Consider the following 26,599-nt stretch of genomic DNA (forward strand, 5'->3'; position numbering starts at 1 on the left):
ACACCAACCCGTACATTAAGATCTGAGGCTCAAGGGCTCATTGTACTGAACCCATATTAAAAAGCTAATGGTCTAGGTAGAGCCTTCCCCGGCCGGACTGCCATCATTTTGAATAAACTGCTGCTGAGTTTAAGGCTAGAACCCAATCACCTCAAATTCAGAAAGGCAAATGAAAACAGGACTCTAGCAAAGTAACACTTCCTCTATATGTAAGTCAGTTAGTTCCTGAGGTTATTTTTTGTCTTATTGTGGCACCCTGATGCCCGCGGGCTTTCTGCGCCTAATAAATAAATAAAATTGTCTTTAGGTGCAGACTGGCCTACATTGAATGTCTGGGAAACCAATCAATCCCTATGTAATCAGTGGACCTCAGAATGTAACTTAGGACTTTGGTCCGACAGAATAAGGTTTGGGACCCTGCACGCTCATCAGACAGAATGCAGTATTGCACCATGAGCTCCAGTCAGTGTACAGCCCGGGACCCAAATTCAGAAAGGCATGAATCCGGTCAATCAGGATAAATTATGGGCCCCTAATCTGCCATCAGTCAAGATGCAATGTGGGGCCCTAACCGACAATATAATGCAGGGCCATGAGAACCAGTTAGGACATAGTGCTCCTTTTAGACAGGATACATTCGGGGGCCCAGAACTGTGGTCAATTAAAATACAGGCTGGGTATTTGAGCTCCTGTCATTTAGAATGAAAATATGTGGCAATATGCTCAGATCAGTCAGTGTACCTTGATATCTGGCCATTTAGGATATAGTTTGGAGCTCTGACTTATAGTCAATCAGCCTGGGGGCCTGGCTTCAGTGATAACATTCCATGTAGAAGCTGGTTTAAGGTACTTGGGGGAATTCTTGACACCTCCATTATGTAGGACTACAGAGGGGATAGAAAGAGGACCCCCCATGTTACCCACTGCCATCACTAGCCTAAATAAACCCATCTCTGCCCCAGGTATTCCAAAGACTTAATTCAAATCAGTCCTAAATAGACTGCGTTAGACTTTAGTGAGGGTATGCGGAACACAGTAGAAGGATGAAAGACGCCCCCCCCACACCTAAATGCAATGACTTCACACCTCTCAAGGACCCAGGGTTCCCCATAAAGTCTCCTGCGACCCTTAGGAAAGAACAAGAAAGAGTTAGGACTCCTTTGGCTTTGAGGAACCCTTTTTACTCGCCAGGGAAATGTTGCCAGCCATCCTCGTAGGAAACCTCTAACGGCCTCAGCAGCCCCTCTGACTTGTGAAATATTAGCTTTCGTTCATGACCTAAGCTCTAACGTGAATGACCACCAATTATCAGCAAGATAAAAGCAGCACAGAATCGACTTAGTGGACACGGAGAGCTAGCGTCAGTAACTATCGATAGGATGGATACCACAGATACCGTTAAACTTCAAAATGTTCAGCAACACTGCCCGTGAGAAGGAATTTAGTGGGTGGAGAACCACAAACCTGATGATCAAAAGTCTGAAGAGCCCAGCCCATCAGCCAGAAAGAATCCACCACTTACCAACCAGGACTTTGATCACAGGCCCCTGTGGATCAAGTCCTACAGCATGCTCCTCATGAATTTAGGATGCCAGGATGACCCACACAACCCAAATTTAAACAACTGGCAACTTTGTAGTTTGTATGCAAGCTGACCAATATCCAAATACAATTCATCAATCATTTATTTTATCAGTAGGATGAAGAAACGACCTATGAAAGAAGGCTGTGGAGCAGAACGGTGTAAGAGATGAGATGAAACAGTGGATAGAGCAAGTGTGAGTGGAGGAGAGAAAAGGAGAGGAGGTGGCATGGCTGTCACAGGGTGTGCCCACGGCGGCTGCGCAAACAGGAGATGCAAGAAATCTCCCCTTGAGTTTATGAATATCGGAACCCGAATATGCTTTATTATTCGAATGGCGAATAATCTAAAGCAAAGTCATATTTTCCTACGGAAGAAAGGTTTATTCCATACTAAGCTGTGTATCCTATGCATAAATATCTATGTGACGGCATACCACCAGCATTCAGGAGGTCCTACCTGACCTTGTATGCAAATTAAAGCACACCTCATACACAGTGACAGGTAGGTGATGTTCAGTGGGGGCTGGTGAATCTTTTAACTGGGGTGGAATACATGTTTGTGCCAAGTATGTGGGATTGACTAAGCACAGTGAGGGAACCCAAACTAAACATGGGGGGCTCAGAGGGCTCCTCCACCTCCACCCCAAGAACATTTTTGAAATAATGGGATAAACTGAGGCATTTTACAGCACTTTCTGTGAAGAATTAGGTAAAAAGCCATACAGTTGCACTTGATTTTGTATTGTAGCACGTGAAAAAAAAATAGAAGCAAGTCCCCAACAGCGCACAGGATAATTCTCATGATGCCTGTGCCCACAGCATATGCCAGTATGAAAAACATGTTCATGCTGGCTGTGGGAACTGACTGAAGGGAGTTCAGGGTCCCAACTGCACCCTCACTGTCTGGATCTAAGACCACCCCCCATGCTGCATTCTGATTGGTGTGAGCTCAAGGCCCAAAACTGTGTCCTTACTGGGAGGAGCTGAAAGCCCCAAAGTATGTCTCGATCGACCAGAGCACAGGAGCCCAGACAGTTTCCTGGCTGATGGTATGTCAGGCCCCAGACGTTTATTGGGAGTTAACAGAGCTCAAGTCAGTAGACTATTTCCTGACTAATGTCGGGAAGGAACCAGGGTCCCCCTAACACTCAACTGCTTATGAGTTAGGCAAGACATTTTCAAGGCACTATAATGGACAAGGGGGTAGGAGGGGCACTGGGAAAGCTCTCATGCAAGCATAGTCACATACACATAGGTAAGCACTGAAGAAGGTAGTTATTGTCTAATATAGGCACAATTAATTATTAGCTGGATAGATTTGTAATGTCAGATCCTAGGCATTGTAAAATCACAGTGCTGTATATGAGTCAAACTCCCCCTCTTCCCCAGAAGGAATGCCGCCTGTGGGATCTAAATAGACCATAGGCTTAGTGTACAGTGTTCTTCACTATGGCCAGTATGAACTGACTCACCAGGTGTCCACTGTCCGTCAAGGGTCCATGCGGGTTGGTAAATAGGACTTGCATGTTTTGTGTAGCAAAATGCAGCATGGGATACATTATAAGTGTAAAGAGTGGAGGAAACTACAGGACCCTGACAAAACTGCTGACAACGAAGAAAGGTGACTTAGTAGCATCCCTATTATGAAAAAAGGACAGATTTGGCTGAAGTCATGATCCAGCGCCAGTGACATCACCATGGCAAGCCAGACAAATATAACCTCCTGCTTGAAACCACTTTGGCAGGAAGAAACGGGAAAGGGACAGGAGAAGAACGTTCAGGCAGCAGACTCCTTTGCTACCATCCTCATTTGTAAGATTAAACTTGTTATCTTTACAAAATCGCCTTTGGCCTTATTTTCCTAGCGGGATGTATTGATTCTGGTGTGAGCGTAATTAGGGACACCCTTACTCTAACAGGTACTCTGTGTTCTCGGACTGTGTCTTGACTAAATGCAACTTGGGGCCCCAGACCGCATCCTGACTGATTGCAGTTAAGAGCTGCAGATTGTAACCTGATGATCGGAACTCGTGACCCAAGCCTTATCCTGACTGAGGGGGAGCCTAGGAACCCAGACTGCATCCTGATTAATTGGAGCTCAGGACCCCAGGCTGTGTCCAGAGTGTCCAGAACTCCGAGCTCTAGATTGTATCCTCACTGGTGGAAGCTTAGGGCTCCAGAATGAATGAATGAATGAATGAATGAATGAATGAATGGATGCCTGGTCCCTACACTGGCTCCTGGCTTATTGGCTTATTGAAAGTCAAGGTCCCAGTGTGTAACCTCACTGATGGGAGGTCAGGACCCCAAGTACCTGGCTGGAGCCCAGTGCTCCAGAATGTATCTTGATTGAAGGAGCCTAGGACCCCTTACTGTATTCTGAGTAAAGGGTGCCCAAGGCCGCAGACTGGATCCTAACTGATGGGGCCCATGGGCCCCAATCATATCATAACTGATAGGAGGTAAGCTTCCCACATTGTATGATTGCTAGTGGGAGCTCAGGGTCCTGGAATGTAAGGTGATTGATGTCAGCTCAGTGCATCAGACTGTATCCTGTGTTACATGAGCTTAGTGCCACAGACTATGTTCTGACTGAAGGGTGCTCAGGGCCACAGACTGCATATCCTAACTGAAAGGAGCATTGGGTACCAGGCTGTATCCTGACTGACTCGATCTTAGGACCCCATACTATATCCTGACTGAGTGGCGCACAGGGCCCCATACTGCATTCTGACTGATCGGAGCTCATGGCCCCATACTGCATTCTGACTGATCGGAGCTCATGGCCCCATACTGCATTCTGACTGACCGGAGCTCAGGGCCCCATACTGCATTCTGACTGACCGGATCCCAGGGCCCCAAACTATATCCTGACTGACTGCAGCTCAGGGCCCCATACTGCATTCTGACTGACTGCAGCTCAGGGCCCCATACTGCATTCTGACTGACTGCAGCTCAGGGCCCCATACTGCATTCTGACTGACCGGAGCTCAGAGCCCCATACTGCATTCTGACTGACTGCAGCTCAGGGCCCCATACTGCATTCTGACTGACTGCAGCTCAGGGCCCCATACTGCATTCTGACTGACTGCAGCTCAGGGCCCCATACTGCATTCTGACTGACCGGAGCTCAGAGGCCCATACTGCATTCTGACTGACTGCAGCTCAGGGCCCCATACTGCAGCTCAGGGCCCCATACTGCAGCTCAGAGCCCCATACTGCATTCTGACTGACTGCAGCTCAGGGCCCCATACTGCAGCTCAGGGCCCCATACTGCATTCTGACTGACTGCAGCTCAGGGCCCCATACTGCATTCTGACTGACCGGAGCTCAGGGCCCCATACTGCAGCTCAGGGCCCCATACTGCAGCTCAGGGCCCCATACTGCATTCGGACTGACTGCAGCTCAGGGCCCCATACTGCATTCTGATTGACCGGAGCTCAGAGCCCCATACTGCATTCTGACTTACTGCAGCTCAGGGCCCCATACTGCAGCTCAGGGCCCCATACTGCATTCTGACTGACTGCAGCTCAGGGCCCCATACTGCAGCTCAGGGCCCCATACTGCATTCTGACTGACTGCAGCTCAGGGCCCCATACTGCAGCTCAGGGCCCCATACTGCATTCTGACTGACTGCAGCTCAGGGCCCCATACTGCATTCTGACTGACTGCAGCTCAGGGCCCCATACTGCAGCTCAGGGCCCCATACTGCATTCTGACTGACTGCAGCTCAGGGCCCCATACTGCAGCTCAGGGCCCCATACTGCATTCTGACTGACTGCAGCTCAGGGCCCCATACTGCATTCTGACTGACTGCAGCTCAGGGCCCCATACTGCATTCTGACTGACTGCAGCTCAGGGCCCCATACTGCATTCTGACTGACTGCAGCTCAGGGCCCCATACTGCATTCTGACTGACTGCAGCTCAGGGCCCCATACTGCATTCTGACTGACCGGAGCTCAGAGCCCCATACTGCATTCTGACTGACTGCAGCGCAGGGCCCCATACTGCAGCTCAGGGCCCCATACTGCATTCTGACTGACTGCAGCTCAGGGCCCCATACTGCAGCTCAGGGCCCCATACTGCATTCTGACTGAAGCTCAGGGCCCCATACTGCAGCTCAGGGCCCCATACTGCATTCTGACTGACTGCAGCTCAGGGCCCCATACTGCATTCTGACTGACTGCAGCTCAGGGCCCCATACTGCATTCTGACTGACTGCAGCTCAGGGCCCCATACTGCATTCTGACTGACCAGATCTCAGGGCCCCATAATTTATTCTGACTGACCGGATCTCAGGGCCCCATAATGCATTCTGACTGACCGGATCTCAGGGCCCCATAATGCATTCTGACTGACTGCAGCTCAGGGCCCCTTGCACAAATCGTCATACTTCACTATCCTCATCACTACTCTTTGAACCCCCCAGCCCTCCACCAGCACTCCTCCATCCTCAAAGCTATGCTGGCCCTTACACCCCTGAGAAGCTCCTTACACACTGTGCTAATGGTTTTCCTGGTGCTCTATAATGTAGGCAGTGCTCCAGATACGATTTGTATGGGAGAGTATTTTACTCTCAGCCATTCCACTTGTGTACGAGCGCGATACAAATAAAATATCAATATCAATTGCCCTATCACGAACCGTTTGAGCTGTTTGCCCCGCAGATGTTCAAGGAACTGCCCTCTTACTTGCTCCAATCTCCGCAGCCCCCCTCTTCATTCTCTTCAGGTCCTTTCCTTTGGGGGGGGGTTCTTTTCAGCATGATTCAATGTAGCTACAGTCCTAGTGATGCTCAAGGAGCTATGGGAGGGCTCAACAATCTTGTTAACCTTCGACCTGTATCTCTCCTCCAGGAGAGGCTGGTCTTCAACAGAATTATTTCTATCGACCTTGATAACAATGTACCAAGCGACCCTCTTCCTTCTGGATTCTGCAGCCAGCTCTCTCTGGTAACTACACGAACCCATGTCTCAAATCATCTGACCTTTGCTCACCATCGCCAACTCCCCTTCATCCTAATCCTTCTGGACCCTTCAGCCACTTTTTGAAACTGTAGATACCCTGCTCTCCTTCAGACCTTGGACTATCCAGGAATGAAGCATATTGCTCTCCAGTGGATTACTTCCTACCTTTCCAAATGTTCCTTTTTATTTCCTGGAACACAGCTACCTCCTTCTCTGTCAATGACCATCCTTGGCCCTTTACTATTCACCCTCTATACTGCCTCCCCCGGGCAATTCATCTCCTACTTTGATTCCCTTCCACGTCTTTGTGGACAACTCTCAAATCTTCTTCTCCTTCCTTTGTATCACCCCATTTCTCTCTCTCTCTCTGGATGCATCTCTAATTGCCTTTCAGCAATCGACCAATGAATTGTACTTTGGTGCCTCATGCGGCCCCCTTCTGCAAGGTATGCAATCTTTGGGTCCTTTTTTAAAGTGATCTCAATCTTCACCACCCACTATCACTGCTAACTGCTGCCACGATTAATCTGCTGAATTTTAGGAAAATGTGCTCACTCGTTATCTATCGTTCCACCAAAACTCTTAGAACTCTGGTACTATGTCTCCTAGAATACTATGCAATTCTCCGAAAATGCTGCTTTCTGGATGGAATCTTTCCTGACCCCTTCACCCCCGCACCATCAGGGTTGCTGTAGTGGGTTACCAGCCATCTCTTGTTCAGCAGACCTGTGGTGTGCTGCAGGTAGCATGTCTCCCTCCTCCCCTGTTCAATCTGTACACCAGGCACCTTCCTTGAGCTGTTGGACAATATGGGTGTCCGCTACACAAACTATGCAGACGACACCCAGGTCTTCTGGAACTCTCGGCGGATTAAATCAAGGATCCCCAGACGGTGAATTAAATATTTGCCTTAATCCAGTCCTGGATAATAAGACACTCTTTAGCACTAAATAATGATAAGACGGAGCTTCTGATCTTGGGCTCAGGAGCGAGGCTGCAGATGCTGGATTCCTCATAATATATACATGCTTATGCATTGCTGGCTGGTCATTACCTGTGCCGCACATGTCGGAACACTGGCCATCTTATTTCACCTGCCAGCTCTCCTTTGATAAGCACACCTCTTAATACTTTGCTGAGGAAAATTCATCTATACCTTTCTAAGACAAAGTCCTGCTGTGATCTGCTCGGGTGAACATCAAACTAGACTATTGAAACAGTCTGTCTGCCACCAATAGCAACAAAATAAAAAATGTTCAGAACGGGGCAGTTCAGGCAGTACATGGTTTGGTAAAGTCTCTGCATATCTCTGACATATATGCTGACTCGCTGTGAAAAATAGGATCCTCTACAAATCGTTCACCCTATCAGAAATGCCTGAACGAATCTGCACCCAAATACCTGCTTGGCTACTGAAGGCTCTGGTCAAGAGCTTCCTTCGTTCCAACAATACTCACCTTTTAACCCTTCCACGCTATAAGCTCAAAAAATGAGGCAGTGCCAGTTTTGATTACTGTGGAGCTCGACCTTGGAATGAATTGCCCTAAGATCAACCACTTGCCTGACACATTTTTAAAAAAGCACAGAAAATCCACCTTTTTGATAGAGGTCTAGACACTCCCCCCGACAGCTTTAGAGGCAGTTGCGCCGGTATCCAGTTATTTTTATCAAGGGGGGGGAAAACAGAGAGGTATTTAACAACAAAACAATTTAACAATGAAAAAATTCCGAATTTTAAATGAAATATTTATGGGGATGGGGTAAAAGGTTGAAACGGGTGGGGGAGGGTGTTGGGGTGGGATTAAAAACACAGGGGAACATTGAGATTGGGGAGACCCCCCAAATATTTTGAGATTTTTTTTTTATTGTAAATGTTTCAGTAAAAAATAACTCCAATTAAAATCGCATGGAACCGGTTGCAGCTTCTGAAGCAATCTTCTTGTAAAGAAGTGGTCCTTGTTGGCGTCACCCTGCAAGGTTTCATGTGAGTGGACTGCTTTTTCCACAGAAAGCAGACCATGTCCTTCCCAAGATCCCTGGATTGAGGCAGATCTTCACTGATCTACCACTCAATGAATACATCTGCTGTCCTGCTCGATTGAGCAACCTATTCCTTTCTCGTAAAAGGGGAGTGAAAATACCACGGCCATCTCCCTGTAGATGTACAACATGTGCACTGGTTCTTGCCAGGGAGCTGTTGTTTCTGGGATTTGCCTCTGCACGTTTCCTTGGGGCAGAATATCTGGTCAATGGCAAAGCAAATTCTCTGAATGGCAGGAAGGGGGCAGTGCTGATCCAGTATTATTCTCCTACAGTCCCAGATGTCGGGGCAGGACATATTGGCGCTGCCAGTTCGGTGCGACCGCCTTGGCGCAGCAGACATTTAGGCGCGCCTACTTTGGCTCGGCAACGTTTCGCCGCCGGTATGTTTTGGCGTGAGGAATGCCGAAAATGGACAGTTCCGAACACGAAATGTAAGCGTGTATGCTCTGCACGAGTACTTTTCTGGTGTACAATGTACAGGTAATAATTTAGAGTATGTAGCGTTCTGTTGTCCCCAGAGGCGGGGCGTCATCTGCACTACGAGGCCAGGATACTGCACTATATTACCGACTAAGACCAAACGGCACTAAATCAATGTACAGAGAGGAACGCACCGTGCGGAGTGTTCTGCATTCCCTTAATGCGGGGCGTCATCTGCACCACGAGACCAGGACACCGTGCACTGCTGCACTATATCACTACGGCCATATGACTGAGATCAAACTGCACTAAATCACTGTAAGGAGGGTGCTGGCTGGAACTATAATCCAGCCATTAAAAGGACTACGTTGGCTGGGTTCACGGAGCGTTGTTCAATGGGAACATGCCGTCTGCCTCGCCGCCCACTATATCAGCATAACAAGTGTTGGCGGTTGTGTTGTTGTAGTTGTTATTCCCAGCAGCGCATTAATATTGGGCCTTTTCACCTCCAGAGCTCGCGCCTCATTTGTTTCAGCCACCCCCACTCTTTAAATCTCCAGGGTAAATGCCCGAGGAAGGGGCCTATAGGAGCAGTAAACCTGCGTGCGCCCAATAAAGACTTGTGCACAGACTGTATGCTTGCTCCTTCCTAACTCACTTTCTCAATCATTCCCCCACTAGCGAAGATTGCAGCTAAAATAAACGTGCCCAACTTTCACGCCGCATGGGTTGAGATGTTGCATTATTTCACGTGCATGATATTCGTCAAAGCGCTATATGGCAACCAAAGTGTGCGGTGCTAGTACCCCACAAAGACTATAACACGAATAAAAGAATACAACGCCATAGACATAGCAGAGAGGAGAGCTAGACCCCAAATCCCTGACCGACCCGGCTCATTGCATCTCTGCACACCTGGGGTGGGGTGGGGTGGTGTTCGGGCGTGTGCCATCATTGTGAAGGCGTGGGGTGACGTTTGCGCACCTCCAAAGTATCCTAACAGTTTCCCCATTGTGCCAATGCCGGAAAAGGGTTAACAAAGTCCCTAAAGTGTGGGTGCTGGAAACAAAATCCCCAGAAAAAAAAGAAGGCAGCAATATGATTGGGGTGCTGCCCCATTACTGGGGTGAAAAGACAACTGTGGTGTGCCTCAGGGCTAAGCTGCTTTACTGCACAGTGTTTCACACGATTACCCGCTTGCCATTGTGGGTTGTGTAATGCTTAAAGGCCATGGAGGCCATAACGTACAAACGGCAACCCAAGGAAGCGTGCTATGTGTAAGCGGCATAGAACAGGTTGCGTTCCTCGGACATATCTGTGTACACATTTAAAGGGGGTGGGGGGTATGGCGATTCGGGGCTTGTAGCTAAAACAGGATGCAGGGTTGAAGCCACCCAGTTAGTTTGTGGAGGCCCCTACCCCAAAATCTGATTTTATTTCCTGGGGCCTGCTTGAATTTACACTACAGCAATTTCGGAACTGCAAGCCCGCACACCCGATATTTGTAAACTAAGCCTAGCCAACCTAATGCTAACCCTCAAACCCCTCACGCAAGACCTCTGCAGACTCACTGGGGACCTCAAGCCCATTGGGATAAACATCATTCTTTGCAAATGCAAGACGTTAACAGGGACAGTACCTGTCAACCTGCTGCATTTGCAAAGAATTCTGCTTTTGAATTTGGCCTGAGGGAGTTTAGACGTGACTATAATGTCTGCCACGTCCAAACGTCCCTCGCGCCCAATTCGCCCGCGCCAGAAAGGCTTCTGCGCCAAAATGGGCACGCGAATCGGCTGCTGTGCCGAACTGGCCCATGGCGAAACAGCGGTGCCAAAAGAGGGTGTGCTGCCAGATGTTTGCCTTATTCCAGAGGTTTGCTAAGACTTTTATTTATTTTTTAAATGTTGTTTATGGTTTACACAAAACCTTTACTATCATCCTCCCTTCCTTGTTCTACCTCTTCATATGTCTGTCATTGTCTTTCTGTGCGCTCTGAGGCCCCCAGGCATGCGGCGCTTTATAAAAAATCTACACAATGGATTTTAAGACATTACTGTAACCCTAAAAGGGAGGAAGTCCTATTAAAGTTTTGTGTCAGGCGATACCTAGGATTCTAGAATTCCAAGGAATCCATGTTAAATGGGAAGAGCTGTATGTAGGCAACAAGGGCAATACAGATGTTAATATGAGCTACAGGTTTCCGGCTGATTTGCAGTTCTTGGACTTGCCACTGCAAGAAATATCTTACATGCCCACAGAAACGAATCTTGTACATGCAGCATCAAAAAGACTCTAATAGGAAAACAGAAGAGGCCATCGAAAACGCCACTTTGTCCTTTGCCATTGAGAAAAGCGTGGCAGTGGTCCTGTCGGTGCGGCATTACTGCCCGCCAGAACTCCACACCGCCAGCTGGCAGACACAGAAGTGAAAAGTAAACCAAGTGATTGGTAAGAGCCAACATGCGGGCGGGCCCATAGAAACCGCTTCATTCCAGAAAAGGGCCAGGGCTTCCCCAAAGTGCATGAAGCCCCGATTCCTCCATGCTCATTTCGCTTTATACCCGTGAAAGGCGTGTACTGCCCCCTCGAGCAGCAACTGTGAACAGTTGACCTAACATCTGTACCCGCTTGGCCCGCTGCCATTTCATATTTCAGGAGCAGAGTCTCTTGCAAGGGCAGGGCTTTCTAGTTATCTCTGACATCTGACTGGCTGGTGCGGGGGAGGCCGATTCGAATCTGCTTGTCATGTGTGCTAGACTGTCCACTACATCCCAGCCAACACATGCTTCTGTAATCAAAAATACAATACAATGCAGCCGCGCAGAAGAGGCTTCTTCTTTCTACTACTGGACTGAAGGGGACCTTGGTCCATGTCAGCAGGAAGGTTTGGTGTTTTCCGTGCAATTCTCGCGTGAACGCTAATCCCTTAAACCAGAGCGAACCCAGAGCTCAGATTTGGGCTACACGCGATGGCGTCGGCTACAGAATATAACATTGTGACGCAAGCGTGATGGCGCCCGAATTCGAATCACAAAACAGACAAGCAGACCACAGAGTGATCATTTAGAATGTTCACATTTATTCCCGGGTTTTTAAACACTTTGCTTGCAGCAGGGTGCTCTGTGTGACCCAGATGAAACAGCTGCAGATGTTGCAGCATTCAATGCCCGGACCGAGGCTTGCATGTCAAAGTTTACATGTTGCAGAAAGTGAACTTAAAAGCACCAAGCACCCTGCAATGCATCCACGCCAGTGCTTGCATTATTCCCTTTAGGCTGAGATCAACAAAGAACAGGACGGAGAAGCAGCCAACCTTCCAGATACTGTAGGCGGTAAACCTATCCACTGTCCCCCACGTTACAGCCCAGCCGCCACGCAGTAAAAGTAAGAGTGATACAAATAAATAAGCAGCCTCACTGCTCTCTTCTAATGCTGAAATACAATGACTGCGTGGGGAAGCAAACACAGACTGCAGATCCAATCACATCACACTGACATCACTTACAGCAGGAAACACTAGACGCCCACAAGCAAGTACATGGACATTTTGAGAGACATTTTAGAACAAAATGTAAATTTTGAGTACAAAATACATTATAATATGTAACATAACTTAAAAGCTGTAGCAAATATTTTTTAAAGCATCAATCAAGTCTAATATCTTTTTATTAACATATGGCGTCTGTCATTTTGGAAGTACAAATGGCTGACAAATTCAGTACACAATACAAATGCAGGTAGAGTGCAAAAAGGGGTGTCGTTTAAGGCGGAGATTGGTGGATATGGGAGGAAAATCATATTGATTTAACTTAAAAGTTGGGCGTTAAATTGGGGGGGACACATAGCCATACAACACAAATACATCCTTGTATGCCCTCTGCATTGAAAAGCATTAGAGACACTCATTCAAAGCCCCTATTTCAAGCTCTTATGTTAAAGCTCTTATTTTAATGACAATAGTTTTGGCTTAAAGGTAGCGCTTTCAGCACCCCCTAATAGCCAAAACTAAAAAGGATCAGATGACCCCAGTCCTGTGCAGGCTACATTGGCCTCCGGTCGCTAGTCGCATCAAATTGAAGGTACTTTGTATTGTTAACAAATCTGTGTTCGGCAATGGCCTATATTCCTTAAAAACAAATTTCAGTCTTGTGCACCGTTGGGAGTTCTCTGTGAGCTAGCTCACTTAACCTTTTAAATGTCCCTGAATTCAATAGGAGAAAAGCCGGTGGTCCATCATTTTCCATCTTTCACCGACATTATAGAATTCCCTTCCAACCCAGCTTTGCATCATTCCAGACTTGCTGTCTTTCAGACGTGCAATTAAGTCATGCTTTTTTTACCCTGTTAACTTAGATTGATTTCTCAGCAGTGCATTTTATAGCACCAATATACATTTTGGTGATCGAGCGCTCTATAAAACCAACATAACAAATAACATACAACAGATAACATATAACCTAACCGGTGGGGCAGCTTCAGTAGGTAAACGTACTGGTGCAAACTTAAATAAAAATCAACCTTTTCTTTTGCTTCTGTACCCATCTATAGACTGCACTTCCTCCGATCTCACTCTTAAAGGCACACGAAAAGGGGAAAAGGAGAAGCGTAGCAAGAAGAATGCTTTACAATTGTTGAAAATCGGATTGATGGAACATTTTCGTTCGCATATAAATAGGCAAAAGAAAAAACATTGCCAGTAACAGTATATTGTATTTTTGTGAAAACTGTATGACCCCTTTTTAATTATATAATATTATCCATTGACTTTCTTTATCAGAGTTTGATCAAAATACCTTCATCTTAATGTTCTGTAGTGCATCCTTACAGTCCTACGTAAGCCCTTTAAATTGTTGAACTATTCATCGTCTGATAGTTGTGTTGATGCCATGTTTTTACTATTATGTGGCCAATACTATCTTCTAATGACCTTTGGTGTTAGAATGATTATCTCTCAAAACTTTTGAACCCTTTACAATCACAGTCTTGGGGTTGGTTATATTCCTTCAAAGCAGTGAATAGTTGTTTATTCTTCTGTTGATGTTGTTTGTATTTTCTTTCTAAATTGTGTGATGGGTTACAGCCATCCTTCCCCTCTGGTGCTCCCTCGTATTTCCCAGAAACACTGCTGGCTCCCCGTACTCTGGTCTCGAGACGCTTGTGTAAATGCGGCCATCATCAGATGGCAGGAGTCTGTCCATTGGAGACCTGCTGACTGTGACCATTTAAGTTTGAGTGTTCAGAAAGTGTTGGTCTACATTCAGAGGGGCACCTTCACAGAACCTTTGCCTTCTGCAGAACTACTATGTAGAACTGATAGCATGGTACCCCTGATGCCACAGGAATGACCCATAGAGATCTCATCATCTTTTATAAGACTTCCTATTTCTTGTCTGGTGCAACTAAGAATCTCAGCTGAAAATGTGGTATTTTGGCCATTATCTCCAGAATGTGTCTGTTGAGCATGGTTGTCCTTGGTGCTATTTCTGGAGCACTATCCTGCCCAATCCAGGGAAGATACCTATAAGGCTCCTCCATGGAGAGGGGGGGGGAGAGCAACATTTATCTATGATCTCTAACCCAACTGCATAGTTCCTGGATTAGGATGGCCTACAAGTGGTCACACAATAATCTTTTGGAGATATTGTGCTCATCTCTGCTGATTTCTGGCCATGGCCCTTCCTTGTTTGACTAATCCCCTTTACTCTCTTCCTCTGCAGGACCGTGGCATCTGAAGTCCGGAAGCAGGTGTCCAGGGAATATGGTGGCTCCCCACAGATGTCTAAAAAACGCAGCGGCTCCCAGTCCACGGTGAGTAAACCTACAGTGGTGTCCATCTTTGAACTTGCATATCTTACCTGATATACAGTGGTAAACTGGACCATAAATCACATACTCCTACTTCTCTTCCCCTTTCCTCCATACTTGTGGGACATTCCGTCCTTTGGGACGGGACGGAGCACCTTTTGAAGCATCACAAATATTGTGTTTTTATTATACACAGGTCCACTGCGTATGGCATTAGCTCCGCCTTCCCGAACCCCCCCAGCGCAACACCCTTCGTTCCTTTTCTCTGCACTGACAGGGTTGGACACAATTTCATCATTGGGATTTTGTTTTTCCCAAATTGTCCTTCAATTTGGTTGCCTGCTCAGGTTCTGGTTCTGTGTCACCTTCTTTTCCTCTGCCTATGCCAGAGCCTAAGGGATTGGCTTTGTGTTCCTCCTGTGGGTGACATTATGCAGTGGCGGATATTTCTCTAGTGCCTGGGCCTAGACGATCGGTAGGATGCCTGCTTCCATTGTGACTCCCTTTCGGTCCGTTTACTTAAGAGAATGCTTGTCAGGTGGGAGAAAGTCTTCTGGTGTTGGGAGGAGTTGCACCGTCTCTCGCCTTACCTGGTTTCACCCTCCGCTACTCCAAGCGGGGTCTAATGTGGGTACCAGAGTTTCCTCTGCGGTTACCCTTCTGGGGTCTAACCTTACTGGGGTAACTCCTGAGGTTCCCCGGCCAGGGGCTAAATGTATTGGGGTTACTCTTGAGGTTCCCTATTAAGGGGCTAAAAGCATTGGGGTCACTTCTGAGGTTCCCCAAAAAGGGGCTAGAAAAAGCACCAGCTTGGTCGAGGATCCTCAGTCTGGGGCTGAAGGGACTGGATCTTCGTCTGAGTTTCCCCTCATAGGGGCTAAACATTGTACTAGCTTAACGAAGGGAGCGAAAAAGTCAGACACATGTGCAAAGTCTTTGAGTACCGGCTCTGCCGAGAATCCCTAAGGGGGCTAATCTTTATTACAAGGCTTCTAAAGTTCCAGTCAGAACGACAATGTCTTATGAGAGACCTGTGGCGAAGAACCTCAGCCTGTGTCGACAGTGTCAGAATTTTTGTCGAAGCCTTCGGGTTCTGCCATTTTGTCTGGGCCCTCAGGGGTTCAGGTCTAGAGGCCAGGCGCACGTCTTTGCCGCCTGTGCCTTTGGGGAAAAACCCTTTCAATCCCCTGTTGGACTGGAATACAAGAATCCCTCTTCCACCAACTATAGCCCTTCCACTGACATCCACCCCACTGCACTATTTATTTATTTATTTATTTATTCAGACTTTTAAAGCGTGCAATCAGCCCGAGGGCATCGTGGATCTATAGATGGGGGGGGGGGGGCATTATAGCAGCCAGTTTCCACTGACTCGTGGAGATGCAATCCTCAGGACCGCCCTATTCCTACGACACAGCATAGGCCGTCTTCATAAGACACGTTCTTCAGTCGCTTTCAAAACCTGTTGCATTCTGATCCCATAGAGGCGTATCTTGGGGACCTCTTCAAAGAAATTATCCCTAAGCCTCCAGAGTCCCTGGTCCCTGGCTAGATGCCTCCCCCACTGCCTCCTCCGAAGCCAGTGGAAGGGCCTCCTTCGCTGCCCTCTTCAGTTGAGCGGCCTCCGGAGTCCAAATATCCTGAGCCGGCATGCTCCTCAGCGTCTACTTATGTGCCCACCAAGTCAGACAGAGCAGACACCTATGAGGATGGAGAGGAACCACACTCTTGTGTCAGGGCTTTTTCTTGATAGGGTGCTGGACGTGATGGCTTTTTTGGACATCCCAACTCCTGATCCAACAGCACTGCAGGAGGGGGTGACATCAGGGGGCCCTTACGTCCAAGTCAGAAGAGCATTCAGGCCCTTTCCTTCAAAATGACATTCTGCAGTGGCCCGCAAAGTGTGGGAGAAACCCCATATGTCCATTGCATAAACAAGAGGATTGATGCTGGTACAAGCTTCAGGCTTCCAGAGAGATTCCATTGGCTACATGTCCGCTTTCTTCTTCCACTGCTGTTGGCCTCAACACTGACAATTTCTTAGATTTCCGTTGGGGGCAGAGCATTTTCAATACTGAGTCCTCCCCTTTACATTCAGCTCGGCGCTGCAAGTCTTTACAAAGATGATAGCTGAAATAACAGCATTCCTCAGACTCCAAGAGTATATTTCTATCTGTATTTGGACGACAGGCTCCTTCGGAGTCCCTGACTCCGTACAGCAGCGGCTCAATTTCAGTTGCTTCGTCAGCTGCTTTTTTGGCTGGGATTGTCGGTGAACTTGAGAAAATAAAATCAACAAGGACTGTCACACAGGACCTGATCTTCTTGGGTTTTTTATGGAACACAGTCAATTCCAGGGTCTTTCTGACTTGCTACAGGATGAGAGACTTATCACAAACATGCTTGGTGCTCCTTTATTCCACACAGGTCAGCGCAGTGGTTTCAGAGCCTCCTAGGGCTAGTTTTAGTTCAGTGCTTGTGAGTCTCCCATAAGTATGGAGGAAAGGGGGCGGGACGTAGAAGTAAAGCAAATGGTACTCATTGTAGTGACTAGCGTACTCCTAGTCCCTTTCCTCCATACTCCTGCCATCCTCTCTAAAAGTTCCCTCTTGTTGCTAATATGTCTCTCGACCTTGGCGATAGAAAAGGACTGAAGAGCGATGCGCTGGGCAGGGCTCAGGAAGGCATGGCTAATGGCACACATGCTGGCCCCTGCGTAAAAATAAAAGGCGGACACTATTTTTGATGCTTCAAAAAGTGCTCCGGTCCCAGGCCGGAAAATGACGGAATGTTTTACAAGTATGCAGGAAAGGGGACTATGGACTAGGACTAGGTTAGTCACCCTGGTGAGTAACTTTTTTTACTTTCCCATGGTTAGAGTTTGAGTTCATTCATTCAAGATCGCGCATGTTGTCTTATGTCAAGTAGCTCTCCCAGCCCCAGTCTTTGCTGGCACAAACCTATATTTTTATTTTTCCTATAAATCCAGGACAACAAACGCAAACATAAAATGCATAGAAAAAGACAGGCCTAGTTGTACTTCTCACACCTAGCCTTGATAATGTCTTGACTGGTTGAGCCTTGAACACGTGACCAACGGCAGCTAAACATTGCTGTGTTGGAAGAACTGTGTGGGAGACATGGGCTAACTTGCCATCTCTGCTCTGGCTGAGCATCATACAAATTACATGTGTTACATGAGATTTCCTGACTAGGATAGCTACTCACACATGATATCGTTTCCACAAGGTTAGACATTGTGTCTGCAGTAATGCTTGCATTCTAATCCATGAATGCTAGCCTCAAAACCTGCATAACAGCAAATACAGCTTATTATCAACATTGGGTACTTAATGTCAGAATGTCCGGTAAGGAATGCATGATCTCAAACAGTGAGGACAGACACAAGTAATCACAGTTCAAGGGTGTTCATTGAACTTCAATGGGTTGGTTGAATGCTTATCTAACGCTAAATCTAAGGAGTCTCTCCTAGTAGAGTCTCTGTCAAAATAAAAAGAGCCTATACAGAAAACACTATTGCCAATCCTTACCTCTAATAACAAATGGTGTGGGAACATGTTGTATGAAAAGAAAAGTGTTCAAGAAACAATATGTCGGGATAACTGAATAGTTGGCTTCCCTTCCACACGTTTTCAGCACGGGACAACGTGGCACACCCTTGTTTCTCTTAGCACGAGGATGCAGTGTAAACAAAAATATCCGGCCCTTTTGTGACAGACTCTTTTCCAATAAGTCTCTGGTTTGTAGGATGCCTAGAGTAACAAACAAACACCAAAGTTCTTCTTTGGTTAAGATGTTCACATTCACAAAGTCTTTGGGTGCACTGTTCACACCGGGTCTCCCTCAGCCGGGCTCAGACCCTCTCACCAATGTTTAGTCTTTCAATCTATATATTTCACCGTGGGCTTCCCTCAGCCGGGATCGGACCGGTTACCTCTTTACAATTCTATAGACTTCAACAGGCCTCCGTCAGCCGTGCTCGGACCTGTTGTCACTCACACTTTTCCACTGTTTTGTCTCACAAACATCAGTCTTTCGACTGTGCAAGGGGTTTTGTTTGACCCTTGCATGACCACTTCGATTCAATCCACTTAGCCTTAACCAATCTCCCTCAGCCGGGCTCGGATCGGTAATAGTTCACTTATTTTACTAGCATCAAAGACTTTCGATTGTGCCCAGGATTTTACTTGACCCTTTGCATGATCACTTCGAATTCCTTTCACTTTCCTTTTATCATTTTAATTCTGAAGATATGGCACGCTTTAGACGGAGACCTTCGACTGGGTATATCTAATGTGCCTAACCACTCTGTCCCTTCACACGCTTGCCGTATTCTCAAAATGTCACTCTTTCATATTTCTGGCTTCACCTTCGCCGCCTGCACACAGCCCGGCCTGCATACGTTTTCTTCAACTCGCCGCCTGCCTTTGCGGTTTTCATCTGGGAGCCAAGGTCGATGCCGGGGCATCTGCCTATCCTCTTCGACTCTTGCTGTAGTGCGGGTGGACGTGTATATCTCGAACGCCAAACGTCGGATCCCCAGGCATCACTTCTTATTTCACAAGTTTAAAGGTTTTGGACTTCATGTCCCAGAATACACCTAGGCCTTTTCGCTCCTTCGCTAGCTACCCGAAAACTATATTTCCATTGTTTTGGGAGCTGCAGGAGCCCAAGGAGATGTTGTAAGGTCAGGGTCTTGTCACCTGCCCCTCAAAGGCCTGGGTCTTCTTGTTTCACCCAGTGGAGGAGCTTGGGTGCGAGTATCCCCAGGCAACCCTAGCTGTCCCTAGTCTGGCTACCTGGGCTTATTGCTTCCTCTCCACACTGCAGTCTCCCTTGTGCACTCAGGTTCAGTGTTTGGGTAGTGCTCCTTTCTTCCAGGCCTTCCAGGTTTCTTCCAGCTGAAATTGTCTCTATCTGGCTTCTCTGCATCCCCCAGAATCCCCAGCTCACTCATAGTGTGTTCCTGTGCTCTGCTTTTTTATACTGGTAAGGAGGTTTAGTCAGTTTCAGGTGTGGTAGGTTGAGAAGGGAGGCCTGACTCTTCCTGTCCTTAATAATGGACAAGATGAAGATTGCCCATAGTAATCCATGGTACATTGGTTCCTATGGGCAATCTTCATTGCTCTGTTCCTCGTCTTCATTGTCCCAGTGGTTTTGAAAAAGGCAATAGGGAGGAAGTATGGAAGTTGTAGTTTTCCCTAATGATGGAGGGAAACTTCTGTAAGTTTTTGTGAGGGAGAAGGGGGCAGATGTATGGTTGTAGGTGAATGGGTTTTAGATGATAATGTCACATAGTGACCGAGGGGATGTCGGATAGGGATATATTTCTTCTCCTAAGTTTCCCTTTAATGTTGGTACCCGTTGGAATTTGGGAGCGGGCAACGGGACTGGATTCCTAACAATCTATAAAGGTGGAGGAAGTATCAGATGGGGAGAATACTGTGTCTCACCCCCACTCCCTGAGCACCCCTCACCCAGGTGTTCCTCCTGCACTTGTCCACCTCGAGGGTCTAGATCCAAGGGGGGTGACCGTGCCCTGGCCACCTGAGCAAGAGATCCTCTGGGGTTCAGGTTTCTCACAGTCCTCAGAACACCCAGACATTATTAGTCTAGTCTTATCAGTAAATGTTGGCTTTTTATTTAGTTCTTAATACTGGGAATTAGTGTATCGTCATTCACCCAGTGTTTTGCAAATTGAGCTGAGGTAGATTGCCCAGGATAACCCAAATTGGTGTAGTGAAGAAGATTGGATTAGTATGTAGGTTTCCGATTTCCAGAGTCCCATCATAAGCACTGGGCCACCCTGCCTCCATCTGTAAAAATACTGGTTTCTGTCAATGTGCTTTTGTGAGTATCATGACTAGGGCCTCTCTCTTCTCCTCCTAGACAGATGGTTGTTTCCATTCTTTTATGCCATTGTATGTGTGACTAGCCCAGCATATGAGCAGGTATATCGGGGGGAGCTGACGTGACCTCAAACAAGCTTTGACCCTGGTGGGGCGTAGCATTGCGTATACTAAATACTAACTTTGAGATAGATAAATGAGCAAACAGCCAAGTACAAACCATTTTACAACTAGGGTGGTACTCTATAGGCATGGGGGGCACCCAGAAAAATCTGCTTGTGTCTAGGGCCTGGTTTATATCTGACAGTACAGTCTTATATGACCTGTAACTGCCATCTTGTGTTGGTTTAGCCTCACTCATCCGGAATAATTATTATAGTCTTTAATATGTGGGTGCTGCCAGTATTTTTCAGTTACAGCATGCCACATATAGTCATATTATGCAATGGACAGCTTCATATGACCAGGTGATGCCAACATAAAACATGACATCTCTCCCCTGGACACCACTCTTACCTCAAAAGGCCTCTTAAACGCAATCTACGTGCTACCGGGCAAAGCACCTAGCAAAGGGGGACATTTTTGCACCCCTTAAGTATTGAGGAAACAATGCAGTTTCAAAGTGCTTGTCAAAACTCAAGTACGTGTAAGCTTACAAAGCGGAGGGCAACGTGCAGCATTGGCGCAGAGGTCCTCCGAGGCTGGAAGGGAAGTCGGCATTGATACAAATAGCTTGCACCGTGACCTGTTCCTTTTTTCTGCATTCTTCAAGGGAACAGTCTTGGTACCTCAGAAATTCCTTCTGGCATACTCTATACATTTCAAAATCTCAACACCTAAAACATCCGGTTTTAAAAAGTGCTAGGATTGTAACACCAAGATTTCAAGAACTGTCCTTTGCAAAGTATGTCTTTAATTCCTTGCTGCTGAACATGACGTGACTGATTGTGGTTCTTGTCAGACTATGACACCAAAGGCATTGAAAGAGAGTTCTTCATAATTGGTTCTCGGGCGTGCTCGACATTTAAGTCGCTGTGTAGAACCCAGTGATAACGCAACTCTTCAGAGGGGGAAAAGCTCTGTGGCAGTTTACAGATCACTGTTGAGGCTGAAGAAAAGGGTAAAAAAACATAGGAAGCGGTCCCATTTGAGGAGCATATCCTGACATTCATCCTCCTTTTCTTAAAAAATGAAAGGTATACGACGCAGGTACTCTTCATCGGAGTTCTCATCTGACCGACTGGTACGCTTCCCATTAAAGTCCACTTTGGTGGAGAAATAGGAGGTGTTCTGTCGTAAGGTGACATTTTTGATAAGGTGAGATCCTCCATCTCCTCTTTGGAGATCAAAAAGAAGGTACTCGATCCAACGGCTCCTGAGAAAGCCAGCAGGGTATCTTGAGTCCCGATTATAATGTGCACTCAAGAGTCCAGATATACTAACTGATTCGAGAGTCGCAGACGTCATCAGTGATTTTGACCCTTTTGGCATTCTTCAGTGTTGCATCCCTGCTGATTTCAAAAGGCCCTTCAATGTTAATAGTCAACCCATTCTTGACGTTGAGGTACACTCTGTAGGCGAAAAATGATTTGAGGTCTTTTCAAAGTATTTTTGATGATGGTGGTGATCAAATTCCTTTTGGCTTCAAGCCGGTTATAGTGTCTAAGGTGCCCGATAAGTTTCAATCAGAGGGAAACCGATTAAAAGAAGTGGCTATGAACCTGAAGCATGCCAGGGGTCTCGACACATCCTCGGAGGTAAGCTTTGAGCATCCAGATACATCATGGGCAACCACATGCCGCCCACAGAGGAGTAATGGTCAAGGTAACAGGTGCTCTAGGATGGAGTCCTGTCAAGGGAATCAGGCAATATGACCTCGCAGATATCTGTGGAAGAAACCTTGCGCATCACCAGCAGTGCATAAGGATCTAGTCAGGAAGTATAGGCCAGGATCTTATGACACAGACTTCCTCTCCAAGCACCACAGCACTGACAGCCTGATCGCGCAAGCAGCTACATCAGGGACAAAATCTGGTGTATATTGTAAGGTTGCAGCAGTAAGGCATGGAGGTGTGCGATTGGGCAGAAACTTTTATCATTCAAGGAAAGGGTTGGGAAAATGCCTCTCTGTCCCTAAAACTAAGAGGGGGTTCCCTGCGGTTTATAGTGATAATCTCGAAAGCAAAAATGTCGAAAGTCATTTTTGTGAAAAAATAATGTCGAAAAATAAAAAATCGAATTTCTTTTTAACTACGTTTTTTTATTCGAAATGGGGGGGTTCCCACCCCAACCCCCCTTTTTTTTAAAAAAAATATTTTTTTTTACTCATGAAACCCCCAAAAAAATATATAAATAAAAACATAATAATTCGATTTATTTTTCGACATTATTGTTTCGACATTGGCATTCGACCTTTTGTTTTCGAAATTATGACCGACCACCTTTCCCTGCCTCAAAGAAAATTAAGGACATTTTCAGAATGTTCGAAACTAAGAGTCCATTCCTGTCGTGTCTCAAAAGCCTGGTTCTGTCCCTAACACGTATAACTGAAACAACCGTGCATGGATGCTCTTTCCTAAAAGTAAATTGTTCTTTGTGGTTCCAACCAACAGAAAAGTTCCCAGTCTCTTGGGTTATCCAAAACAGAAGACATAAAAAAATGTAGAACTCCAAGACTAGGGTTGTGATCCTTACCCCTAGATTCTGGCTGGCTCTACTTTCTTTCCTATTGGGCCTCACAGGTCTATATTCTCTGTGAAGGCATCATCAATGAGACACAGACAACAGGTTCAAGATTGGTTCTTGATCTTTTTATTAACAACTTAAAAGACAGGATGGACTAAGGCCTAACTTGGGTTATAGGTCAAAGGATCGCCTACAAAGGATCGAATGGTCAAAGGATCGACGCAAAAGGTCTGAAAACAAAAGGATCGAAAAAAAATTATTTATTTTTTTACAATTTTTTTTTTGGGCCCCCCAACCCCTGTTTTTGTGGTAAAAAAACTTTTTTTCCCTAAACGAAAACACCCCAAAAAATATATAATTTTAAAAAAAATTCAATCGTTTTGTTTTTTAGCCCTATTGCGTCGATCCTTTGACCATTCGATCCTTTGTAGTCGACCCTTTGACCTGACACCCCTAACTTGCACTATGCTAAGGTGGGATTTCCCTACCTAAAGAAAACTAAGGATAGTCTGCATCAGGAAGTCCAAATTAAAAGTCTGCCTGTGTCCAAGACCTACTTGCCCTCACTACTAACTGTAGAGATGTCTGCATCAAAATGAATCGGTGTTCAAAGTAAAGTTCAGAGCTTCTTTTAGCTCTTGGCTTGTAATCGGCTTCCTCTTCCCCAAGTTCAAAACAATTCACAAAGTCTCAGGGTTCCCTTCCCCAAGATTTCAAATCTTCCAGCTTTTCAAAACAACACCATTTTTAAAAAATATTAAAATTTGAAGAAACCGTATATACAGATATAACATACTGAGATTATCTAACTGTACTAAAGTATCTTTGGTTTTCTCTTCTTTTAGTGAATTCAATGTTTACATGTTGCTTTTAGTTATGAGTTAATTTGCAACTGAAATTAAAATATTTCTATTTTAATGTGTACTTGAAATGGATATTTTCTATTAACGTTTTAAATATTGTATAAGTTTGAATTTAAATGAAATGGTAAAAGTTGGTGAATTCAGCTGTAAACAATAAAAAATAAAAACACAAGTTCAATTCTTCCAGCTTTTCAAAACAACACAGTTCCTTGGGACACTTCCCAGTTCCAGTACTTTTCACTGGATCACATACACAGTGCTGTTTCTTGACTTCAACATCACATAAGCAGCTGTTGCAAAAAACAAGTTTATTTTACTTTCATTGACTCTTTCCATAAAGGGGACACTAGGTCTAGGCGCAGTTGTCAGACCACATAGTCCACCCATCACAGGTCATGCAACCGATGCCCCTTGTCTGCTTTCTATCAACAATTGTCCACTGCTTTCCTTTGACGGTGAAGCTTGGTTCTTTCATCAGTGTCACACTCTTCCGACACTTTACTGTGGCTTAGTTGGCCACCATGCTCTTTGTTACAATTTCCATATTCTTTTGGCTCTTGCCAATACAGGTTCTCTCTTAACCTGCAGTTCCTTGAACTCTTTAGCTTTGACCAATACTTAGCTTCTCATCTCATACCCTTCTTGGTATTCTCTTGGCTTTGCCAACACTTGTGTCTCAAACAATTCATTCTGTGGTAACTGTCACTTGGACCACCTTGCTTTCATTCCATTTACAAGTGCTCATAACTGGCTTTTGCTGTGTGTGGCATTGAAAGGTGCTTACAATGTCTTTCAATTGGTTCGGTATTCAAAATTACTTGTTTGGCATTCAAAAGTGCTTATAACCACTTTCATTGCATTTGGCATTCAAGAGTGCTTGTTATAAGTCCCCGGAGTGCCTCGCTCTGATAGTTTCTCTGTTTCCACTCACTGGTTGCATACGGCAGCTCCCCTCGTCTTCTTTCCACTCCCTGGTCTGCTTTCCGGCTTCCAATGGCTCGCTCTCATGGATTCCTGCAGCGAATAGCTCTGCTCTTCTCTCGCAGCAGCCTCAGAGAGCACTGCTCGCTCTCCTAGAGTCCTGCGGCGACAGTAATGCTTCAGCGTCTCACATCTCCCTCTGAGTGCACCCGACAAGGGTGCGGTTTCCAGACTTGCAGTATTTAGAACGGCTTGGTTCACTCTCCTGCCAAGCAATTCTCTATCTTCAGATGCAGGTCCGAGACTCACAATGTTCATTCACAGGGTCCCAGACCATCTTGTTGGAGCTTCTGCCTTCACCCTCTTGCTCCCCCGGACCTTCAGCACATATCGGGAAACCTGCATACCCGTTTGACTCTTCTGTGCAGTCACCAGCGTTGGTCCCTTCCTTGAGGCTCTGGTAGCGCTTGGTGAATGACCAGGGTCTGCCGCTGCTCTGCACACTTCTGCTTCTCCCTGGCTGTGCAACCTTCCTCTCGGGTGATTTGCCGGTATCTGCGATGCCTGGAGGATTATCTCAGCAATAGCCCGAGCAGTTCCTCTGTGCTCTAGCACCTTGAAGCATCTGTGTGCTAGATGGAATTACCAGTCAAATATTTCAGACCAAATAACCGGACAGACTCAAAGGAGATGGTAAATTACTGCTTTAATCTCAAAGAAGTAAAGCAGGGCGAATAAACACTCATCAAATTGACTCATGCAGGATCACACTGTCTTTCCGGTTATATTTAGTTTATATAATGCTAGATGCATCATCTATGACGTCATCCTATGTGGCAAGCTGCACAAACCTATTGAAGGGTGCGAATGGATTAGGGGATCATGTCTCAAGGCATAAAATAAGCAGTGTCGCAAGCAATTTGCTATGCAATTCTGTAGGTTTGCCAATTGGCACTTGTGTAGCAAAGCTAGCTATTTAAGTTACCCTGTTCAATGAAAGCACAGCCCACCCAGCATTCCTCTCTTGCCTTCAGAGCTCTTGCCACCCTCGATTCCCTGTGGACTGCAAGTTCAAAGGGGCCAACAGAGAGTGCAGCAGTAATCATCACTTCACTCATGTGCCAAAAGGCCTGTGTGGGAGTGCTACGCACGTTTTCTTTTTCAAATAATTGCAAACCAGAAGTAATTAGGATAATACTGTTATTAAGCTAACTGTATCCTGTCTGCCAAAGACCAGCATGTGCAAGTTATTTATTTAAAAAAAGGTAATTGGTTACATAATACATAATTACAGTATTGTTACTGTAAAACACTGCATCGTCTCCATGCTTTACAGTTAAGTGCATCTAAATATCAGTGTCAACTACATTTCATTTTGGTGGGGAAGATGCATCATATGAAAAGTGGACACTTTTGAAAATGTACATGACCACGCAGCCA

General features: G+C 46.1%; 1 protein-coding gene across 6 annotated transcripts in view; it reads left to right on the forward strand.

Moving 5' to 3' along the window:
• DOCK6 (dedicator of cytokinesis 6) overlaps nucleotides 1–26,599 on the forward strand; it is a 1,219,180-nt gene that overhangs the window by 67,358 nt on the left and 1,125,223 nt on the right. For all 6 annotated transcript variants that reach the window (XM_069604231.1, XM_069604230.1, XM_069604232.1 and 3 more), the window contains exon 2: nucleotides 14,733–14,823. In XM_069604231.1, the coding sequence (XP_069460332.1) occupies nucleotides 14,733–14,823 (91 nt within the window). The remainder of the gene's footprint in view (nucleotides 1–14,732; nucleotides 14,824–26,599) is intronic.

Source organism: Ambystoma mexicanum, chromosome 3q (genome assembly GCF_040938575.1).
Source record: "Ambystoma mexicanum isolate Mex_15411 chromosome 3q, UKY_AmexF1_1, whole genome shotgun sequence".
Classification (NCBI taxonomy): domain Eukaryota; kingdom Metazoa; phylum Chordata; class Amphibia; order Caudata; family Ambystomatidae; genus Ambystoma; species Ambystoma mexicanum.